The 10072-nt window shown below is 39.5% G+C and overlaps 1 protein-coding gene across 1 annotated transcript; it reads left to right on the top strand.

Moving 5' to 3' along the window:
• The first annotated feature begins 4849 nt into the window (after positions 1-4849).
• Positions 4850-9742, top strand: LOC127422781 (zinc finger protein 3). Its single transcript, XM_051666545.1, has 2 exons — positions 4850-5075; positions 6132-9742. The coding sequence occupies exons 1-2, from the start codon at positions 4871-4873 to the stop codon at positions 7556-7558; spliced, it is 1632 nt and encodes a 543-aa protein (XP_051522505.1). The 5' UTR covers positions 4850-4870; the 3' UTR covers positions 7559-9742.
• Positions 9743-10072: the final 330 nt, after the last annotated feature.

Here is a 10072-nt window from a genome sequence, read left to right on the forward strand (position 1 = left end):
CAGATTGTGAAAACACAATCAAGTGATAATAAAACGATGTGAGACAGTAAATAAACAATGAAAGTCTGAGCAGTGTGCAATACGACTTTAAACCTGCTTGAGCTTACTGCACCAACATAGTGAGATAAAGTGAGTCATTATAAAACAGTTTAATCCTCAAATCATCCTGTATCTATGAAGGTCAGACTGTATGTTTTTTTAACAATATACTTTTAACGTCTCCTCAAAAGATTCAAGTAAAGCACTAATAAGAAAAAACACTATTTTAACATGTTACTGCTGAGTGGATAGTCAAAGACAGACAATTGTTTGAAAAGTTAATACACACAAAACAATTCATTTATTTTCCTATAAACGCTCGTGGACAAATGAAACAAAAGATCGGCTTCATTCGGTTGTTAAAGCGACTAATGTTTATTTAATGTTTATTATCTTTCAGTTCCTCTGCAAACGAGTCCGACAACATTTCTCCCATTACTGCCTCAGGTCAAATGACAGTCGAGTTCAAGCAAACATCCTAATTTCTGTGCCGCATTGAGAACATTTGAATGCACTTTAACTCACCTGCTCATTTCTGAGAGAAATCTGAGAAATAATGAATTAAAGAGCAATGATGAGCGTCTAAAGGAAAGCGACGATCTGATTGGCTGATGGTAAAGACAGGAAGACACCTGAGAGCCCTGCCCACATTCATCCCGCTGTCAGCAGGTAAAACAGAAAGTAACCAGTTGTGCTGCTAGTGTACCTGTCAGGACTCCACATCATCAGTAATTATATAATTATCAACAATCCAATTCATTTAGAAATAAAACTATATGTGTGATGTTGAGAAGAGTTTTTCAAGTGTCAGAGAAAAGTATTTCTTGCACTATTCTACAAGAAAGAATAGTGATGGCAAAATGAAGTGTTCTGAAGTAATGAGACTTTCAATACTAATATAGTAAACTGTGTTCGGAGCTCAAAGCTGACTATGACAATATGTTATGTGTGTTTGAAGCAATAAAAGTTATTATCAAAGATATGTCGTTTTTGTGTATTGTTCACTAAACTATTTATAACACATTCAGAAATCTGATATATGGCAATATACGCAAAACACTTAAATGAAATATACAGTGCATCCGGAAAGTATTCACAGCGCTTCACTTTTTCCACATTTTGTTATGTTACAGCCTTATTCCAAAATGGATTAAATTCATTATTTTCCTCAGAATTCTACAAACAATACCCCATAATGACAACGTGAAAGAAGTTTGTTTGAAATCTTTGCAAATTTATTAAAAATAAAAAACGAAAAAAATCACATGTACATAAGTATTCACAGCCTTTGCCATGACACTCAAAATTGAGCTCAGGTGCATCCTGTTTCCACTGATCATCCTTGAGATGTTTCTACAATTTGATTGGAGTCCACCTGTGGTAAATTCAGTTGATTGGACATGATTTGGAAAGGCACACACCTGTCTATATAAGGTCCCACAGTTAACAGAGCATGTCAGAGCACAAACCAAGCCATGAAGTCCAAGGAATTGTCTGTAGATCTCCGAGACAGGATTGTATCGAGGCACAGATCTGGGGAAGGGTACAGAAACATTTCTGCAGCATTGAAGGTCCCAATGAGCACAGTGGCCTCCATCATCAGTAAATGGAAGAAGTTTGGAACCACCAGGACTCTTCCTAGAGCTGGCCGCCCGGCCAAACTGAGCGATCAGGGGAGAAGGGCCTTAGTCAGGGAGGTGCCCAAGAACCCGATGGTCACTCTGACAGAGCTCCAGCGTTTCTCTGTGGAGAGAGGAGAACCTTCCAGAAGAACAACCATCTCTGCAGCACTCCACCAATCAGGCCTGTATGGTAGAGTGGCCAGATGGAAGCCACTCCTCAGTAAAAGGCAAATGACAGCCCACCTGGAGTTTGCCAAAAGGCACCTAAAGGACCCTCAGACCATGAGAAACAAAGATTGAACTCTTTGGCCTGAATGGCAAGCGTCATGTCTGGAGGAAACCAGGCACCGCTCATCACCTGGCCAATACCATCTCTACAGTGAAGCATGGTGGTGGCAGCATCATGCTGTGGGGATGTTTTTCAGCGGCAGGAAGTGGGAGACTAGTCAGGATCAAGGGAAAGATGAATGCAGCAATGCACAGAGACATCCTTGATGAAAACCTGCTCCAGAGCGCTCTGGACCTCAGACTGGGGCAAAGGACAACGACCCTAAGCACACAGCCAAGATAACAAAGGAGTGGCTCCGGGACAACTCTGTGAATGTCCTTGAGTGGCCCAGGCAGAGCCCAGACTTGAACCCAATTGAACATCTCTGGAGAGATCTGAAAATGGCTGTGCACCGACACTCCCCATCCAACCTGATGGAGCTTGAGAGGTCCTGCAAAGAAGAATGGGAGAAACTGCCCAAAAATAGGTGTGCCAAGCTTGTAGCATCATACTCAAAAAGACTTGAGGCTATAATTGGTGCCAAAGGTGCTTCAACAAAGTATTGAGCAAAGGCTGTGAATACTTATGTACATGTGATTTTTTTTTCTTTTCTTTCTTTTTTTGATTTTTATAAATTTGCAAAGATTTCAAACAAACTTCTTTCACGTTGTCATTATGGGGTATTGTTTGTAGAATTTTGAGGAAAATAATGAATTTAATCCATTTTGGAATAAGGCTGTAGCATAACAAAATGTGGAAAAAGTGAAGCGCTGTGAATACTTTCCAGATACATTGTACATTATGTTCACACACAGACTGATATTAAAAGTCACATACTTGTACAGATATGCAACATATATTTCAAAATACTACAGAAATGTGCGTTTTCACATATCTATCATATATTTTCCCAAATACTATTGGAATTTGAAAATGTACATATAGTATGCTCAAATATACAGTATGAACTATAATGTCATATATGACCATATATCAGATTTATATTTGGCAAGGCTCCAGGATTTCATATATGAATTCACAAGGTACAGTAATATGTGCAAAAAAAAACCAATTGTAATGTATGAGGTTAAATTAGTAACTGATTTTTTTTTTTAATTTTTTTTTTCAAGCGTGTAGTCTGTGTAAATAAATTGTAGACTGGGTAGTAACATTTTATTAATAGGGGAGTGAAAGTGTTTGTGTTACTGTATATGGATCTTAAGTTTAAAGAGTGATTATTATTTTTTCACAAGCTTTGAAGCTTCGGTGTCGCACATAACATAACTAAGAAACTTATAGAAAAATAAATAACAGGCAGTCATTTTAAGATGTGACAAAAACAACACAAGCAGGTGGTTTTATAATATCATGCAGAGTGGGAGTGATAGAAGGGAAAAGGCGTTAAGACTGGGACAGAATTTCACTTTGGAAAAACATGGAAAAGGGATGTGTGATAGTTGTTGTGTTTTAGAGACCGTGTAATATATATAATGTCAGTCAAAGTAGTTTGATTGTATAAAGCAGTGTTGCCAACTTTGGATACTGAGTGAGATTTTGATGTAATGGCCAGGGCCGCATTAATGAACAGGCAAATCATCGTTCAAGCACAGGGGGCCCGTGCCCGCGGCACCTTAATGTGTCCCTGGACATACTTAATACTAGTAGGCCTTCTGTCTTTAATTTCTAACACCAAAACAAGACCTAATCCAACCCTACAAGACAGTTTCACAATTTCAAAACACCCATACACTATGACACAACCAGGGTTTTTCCTGGGTCCAAAAATGGTCTTCAGTGGTGTCTGAGGTGCCAAGCTCACCCACAAGCTCAAAGTTGGTTGGTTACATAATTGCAATTAATTACTAATTAACAGAATTACTAAACTGCATTTCATTTTAGAATTTTACAATATTCTTCAAAATGCTATGGGAAATCAAACTAAATTCACTTAATTTAAATAAGAGCTTGTTTTTATATGGCTAGTTATAATATACCTACAGTATGAGTGGGCCACTTTACTGAGCTGGGACTGTTTCCAGTAATAATGTTTGTGTCCTTTTGAAATATTGTTTTCATGTCATCAAGCTCTTGATCATTTATATTAAGTCAAATCTTGACATATCTGAAGGTAAACAGGGCCAGTTTGTTAGAACAGCAGGAAAACTTTGTCTATAATTTGTCCAAAATTCATGGAGGTCCAGATTTTAAACCCCTTCATTTTACAATTTGTACATGCCCTTATGAATCTTTAGCTTGTCATAGTTCTTCCACTGTTTAACTGGCATTGTTAGCCTGATAATGGGGTCATAACATCAGTGGATAGCTCCTCATCATGGTAAATTTGCTTCGGCGGCCCGAAAGTTCAAGTCTCATGCTGATGGAAAAATTTAAATTGAAGATTTGTTACTATGTTTTATTTATTTTATATTGAATTATGTTTTGTTGTTATTTGGCGTGAGATTTACTTGGGTAGTGCTGAGAATACTTTGAGGGCAGGTATGAAGGATGCATGGGTGCATAGGGCAATTCTTACATTTACCTATAGGGCACCTGTTTAGATAGAAAAATATCATGTGTGTGATAATGATTCTCTGGACTGTGAGGACGATCTGAACAACACACGGAGAGCTGATCGGTCTACAGGTAAATTCCCTGCAGCTATATCCTTTACTATTATTATTAAGAACAATTCAAATTGTACATGAGTAAATGTAACAATTTCAAAAACACACATGTCAGGGGTTTATGGGGAAAGTGAAGCAGCACAAATGACACTATAGGGGGGGAAAGTGTACATAGTAAACCGTTGCATAGTTCATATTCTTCTGTCATTTGCTATGATGATAATGAAGAAGAAGAAGGCGGCTGTTGTGTTTCTCCAGTCCAGATGGGAGCGGTAGTGTGTCTGTTTACGCTCACTGCGACTCCTGTGTTTGATGAAATGGCGAAGATTGGTGACTTAAAATCATTTCTTGAATCTTCGTTAAATGAGATCTTCCGCGCGACTGTCAGTGATATTCTGAATTCAGTGGATCAGAGTCTGGCGGAATATCAGCGCAAAATCCAGCAGATTGAGTCCGAAAATGAAGATCTGAGGAAGCGACTGTGTGCAAAAGACAAAAGGCCAAAACGTATGAAAACAACAGGTGCGGGAAATTCAGATATTAAATAAACTATATTAGTTATAGAAAGTTTACATTTATCAGATGTTAAATAACTCTATTGGCATGTTTTACAGAGATATTCAATGGTGGAGACCTGGCAAGCTGTCACAAGTGCTTTAAATCATTTTGTGTGTTTAAACCCCTTTTAAATTACAATAATTTTTGTGAAGTCTGCCCTAAAACGTACATTTTCACTCTCTTCATATTTTTGTTCTAGCTCTTGGGTCAACAAGTGAAGATAATCAAACCACACTGGCATACATTAAAACAAGAGTCAATTATATCATGAAGGCAGATTTTTACTTTACTAGTATAAATGTGTTCTTAAGACAAAGGTATCTTTCATTAATGTCTGGTCGGGGCATGTTGTCACATCTGTTTTACATGTCATTTATCAAGTACAATATTTGTTGGCCAAAGCTATGTTTTGATATATTTGTACGTTATCTTTTCCAGTCTTGCGGTTTCATAAATGCTTCAGTTGCTTTACTTTTGAAATTTTGCTGCTGTGTTTAATAAAGACGTAGATTTTGTTTTAGAGGTCATGATGGGGGTGACTGGGAATGTGTTTACCTCAATGTTTACATGAAACTTACTCCATTGGTTTAAAGGCAGGTCCCATTGTGACATCTTGCCCCATACAGTGTCACAACATGCTTTGATATTGGGGCACGTTGTCACAAAAGGTCAATGTGTCTTTTTTACCTGGGCAGTAATATCGAAAATAGTCGATTTTCAGCTTTTTTTCTACTTTTGTGTTATTGAGAAATACTCACTGGATTGAAAAGTGTGACAGCTAGCCTCCGTCTCCAGAATATAGTTATAACTCGTAATGTGTCATTACTAAGAATGTCAGATGTCAGTATCATCTGTTAAATATTTCACTCAGTCTTGTAAATTCAGGATTGCACTTTTATTCTCTTAAGATCAGCTGATTTTCTTCAGTCTTCCTGATATGATGTTAATTATATCTTCCTGTTATTAATGTTTGGGCAATAATTGAGCATATATGTTACAAGATGTTTTCTTCTCTTGTAGCTCAGTTTGACTGTTCAAGAAATGATTTCACTCAAGATCTGTTTCCGTCTGCTCATACGAGTGAGTACAGACTTGAAACTAAGATCAGTGGAGATTTACTGAACAGCTGCCTAAAATCACAAACCGCAGATGTCGGAGTGCATCGGTTCAGCAAAGATCAGTCAACGACGATAGTGACATTCGTGAAAACCGACCCTGAGGATGGATGTGCTATTGACCTCTCGAATCTTCACACGTCTCTTAAATACATGGATAAAGAAATCAAGACTGAGAATTCAGATGAAGACTTTAAATGTTGCTCTGAATTTAAATCTCCAGTGAGTGGCATAAAGGTAAGTGTAGTGTCAGACAGTGCTGATGAAGATGGTAGTAACCACAGCAGAGATACTAAACCAGTGGATGAAGAGCAGCAGTTCACTGAGACAAAGATAGAAGTGTCAAGTCCAGACGGACAGTCGGGAGAGGGTTTTCCTGGAAAATTACAGATAACAGAATCTCCCCCAAACTCGCAAGGATTAGACCCAAGTCTGAATTATCCCTGCAGTCAGTGTAGTAAGACCTTCAAGCATGAAGCATCACTCAACATTCACTTGAGATCGCACAGCTCAGAGAAGCAGTACGTCTGCAGCCTATGCGGCAAGGGTTTCGACCGCGCCGATATCTTTAAAAACCACGAGCGCACGCACACTGGAGAAAGACCCTTCATCTGTGACGTGTGCGGAAAGAGCTACGCCTACAAGGGCCTGCTGCGCACGCACAAGAGAACTCACACAGGTGAGAGGCCGTATGGTTGCTTGCAGTGCGGCAAACGATTCAACGAACTCAACCAGCTCAAAGTGCATTCGCGGACTCACACGGGTGAAAGGCCGTTCAGCTGCACTGAGTGTGGCAAAAGCTTCACCCACGACAGCAGTCTGAGGACCCATCGGCGACTGCACACTGGAGAGAGGCCGTACTGCTGCAGCCAGTGCGGCAAGAGATTCAATGCTATGGGCGACCTGAAAAACCACCTCCGGATCCACACGGGCGAAAAGCCGTACCAATGCGAACGGTGTACGAAGACCTTCAGCCAGGCCGGACATCTGTCCATCCACATGCGCATGCACACTGGAGAGAGACCGTACAGCTGCGACGAGTGCGGCAAACGCTTCACGGTGACCAGCAGCCTCAAACTGCACCAGTTAACTCACACGGGTGAAAAAATGCACAACTGCTCACACTGTGACAAGAGCTTCAGGAGAGCATGCCACCTCAGGAGACATGAGCTAGTGCACACAAAAGAGAAACCCTACTGCTGTTCATATTGTGACAAGAGGTACTACGATCAGTCGGCATTAAAGAGACACCTGAAAGTTCACACAACGGACAAGATGGACATGCAGAAGAGTAAAGACAATTGTGATGCTGCTCGAGTCATAATGCAATAGTGCACACTAGTGAGGGGATTCAAGAGTAGTGTTAATTTTACAGAACAATACTTATTGTTCAGGACCCATATTCACAAAGATTTTTATCTTACCGCTTATAGTTAGGAGTTTTTGCTTAAAACCTATTCACAAAACCGCTAAGAGCAAGTTTTAGTTAGGAAATTTTAAGATAAGAGTAAGGCGGAGTTGACCTTGTTGCTATGGGTGATATCATGTTTTATCGCGCTCTTTTAAATCGCCCTCAGTGATTGGTAGACAGGGAACAGCTATTTGTCAGCTTGACAGACAATGATATATACAGTAAATAAAGGATAGATAAATAGATACAGTTGAAGTCAGAAGTTTACATACACTTAGGTTGAAGTCATTAAAACTGATTTTTTTAACCACTCACAGATTTCATATTAGCATACTATAGTTTTGGCCAGTTTTTAGGACTACTTTGTTCATGGCATGAGTAATTTTTCCAAAAGTTGTTTACTGACATTGTTTCACTTTTAATTGACTATATCACAGTTCCAGTGGGTCAGACGTTTACATACACTAAGTTAACTGTGCTTTTAAGCAGCTTGAAAAATTCCAGAAAATTATGTCAAGCCTTTAGACAATTAGCCAATTAGCTTCTGATTGGCTAATTGGAGTCAGTTGGAGGTGTACCTGTGGATGGCCTACCTTACAACTCAGTGCCTCTTTGCTTAACATCATGGGAAAATCAAAATAAATCAGCCAAGACCTCAGAAAAAAAATTGTGGACCTCCACAAGTCTGGTTCATCTTTGAGAGCAATTTCCAAATGCCTGAAGGTACCACGTTCATCTGTACAAACAATAGTATGCAAGTATAAACACCGTGGAACCACGCAGCCATCATACCGCTCAGGACGGAGACACATTCTGTCTCCTAGAGATGAACGTAGTTTGGTGTGAAAAGTGCAAATCAATCCCAGAACAACTGCAAAGGACCTTGTGAAGATGCTGGAGGAAACAGGTAGACAAGTAAATCCACAGTAAAACGAGTCCTATATCGACATAATCTGAAAGGCTGTTCAGCAAGGAAGAAGCAACTGCTCCAAAACCGCCATAAAAAAGCCTGACCACAGTTTGCATGTGCACATGCACATTTTGGAGAAATGTCTTCTGGTCTGATTAACTGACATAATGACCATCGTTATGTTTGGAGGAAAAAGGGTGAGGCTTGCAAGCTGAAGAAAACCATCCCAACCGTGAAGCATGGGGGTGGCAGCATCATGTTGTGGGGGTGCTTTGCTGCAGGAGGGACTGGTGCACTTCACAAAATAGATGGCATCATGAGGAAGGAAAATTATGTGGATATATTGAAGCAACATCTCAAGTCATCAGCCAGGAAGTTAAAGCTCGGTCGCAAATGGGTCTTCCAAATGGACAATGACCCCAAGCATACCTCCAAAGTTGTGGCAAAATGGCTTAAGGACAACAAAGTCAAGTTATTGGAGTGGCCATCACAAAGCCCTGACCTCAATCCGATGGAAAATTTGTGGGCAGAACTGAAAAAGCGTGTGCGAGCAAGGAGGCCTACAAACCTGACTCAGTTACACCAGTTCTGTCTGGAGGAATGGGACAAAATTCCAGCAACTTATTGTGGGAAGCTTGTGGAAGGATACCCAAAATGTTTGACCCAAGTTAAACAATTTAAAGGCAATGCTACCAAATACTAACAAAATGTATGTAAACTTCTGACCCACTGTGAATGTGGTGAAAGAAATAAAAGCTGAAATAAATAATTCTCTCTACTATTATTCAGACGTTTATATATTTAAAATAAAGTAGTGATCCTAAATGACAGGGAATGTTTTCTATGATTAAATGTCAGGAATTGTGAAAAACTGAGTTTAAATGTATTTGGCTAAGGTGTATGTAAACTTCTGACTTCAACTGTAGATAGATAGATTTATTTTTTTAGGATGATGAAGATTTCTTCATCCTGTGTTGATGTAATGAAACGAGCATGAATCCCGTCAACAGCATCAAAATACTATGTAGCCCTGCAATTGCAGTGATTCCCTGTGAATGCCCCCTTTTTTCTCTGTAGTGAGCGCACATCCACAGGAAAAAAATACGCCATGAATTGTTGGATGATGTGTGGTCTGGAGAGGGCATATATATATTTTGCTAGATTATTCTGCTGATGGACGACAGAAATTCCCAATTCGTCCGCGCTATACAGTTTTATTTTGATGTGGTCAGGGAGCGCAGAGTTGTCAAAACCTTTATCTGTGGTGTAAATGGGTTGTTTCAGTTTGTGGGAGAGGTAACTACATCTCTAAGTTTACAATAATGAAAACACACTAGCGATTCAGGCGATATCTTTTTTTAAAGGTCAGTGTCAACATTATAAAATAATGCTCATAAAATTTTAATCTAGGAGTAATTCATAAAGCATTTTAACACTAAAAGTAGCTCCTAAACCCATGACGGCTGAGTCCTCCTGAGGACTTCTAACTCCCTAAGAGTGACTCACAAACAATCCAAAGCATGGC

This window comes from Myxocyprinus asiaticus, chromosome 3 (assembly GCF_019703515.2).
Source record: "Myxocyprinus asiaticus isolate MX2 ecotype Aquarium Trade chromosome 3, UBuf_Myxa_2, whole genome shotgun sequence".
Lineage (NCBI taxonomy): Eukaryota > Metazoa > Chordata > Actinopteri > Cypriniformes > Catostomidae > Myxocyprinus > Myxocyprinus asiaticus.

Coding starts and splice junctions, on each gene's coding strand:
- LOC127422781 (XM_051666545.1), top strand. CDS start 4,871: ATGGCGAAGATTGGTGACTTAAAATCATTTCTTGAATCTTCGTTAAAT. Junction 5,076..6,131: donor AAAACGTATGAAAACAACAG/GTGCGGGAAATT, acceptor CTTCTCTTGTAG/CTCAGTTTGACTGTTCAAGA.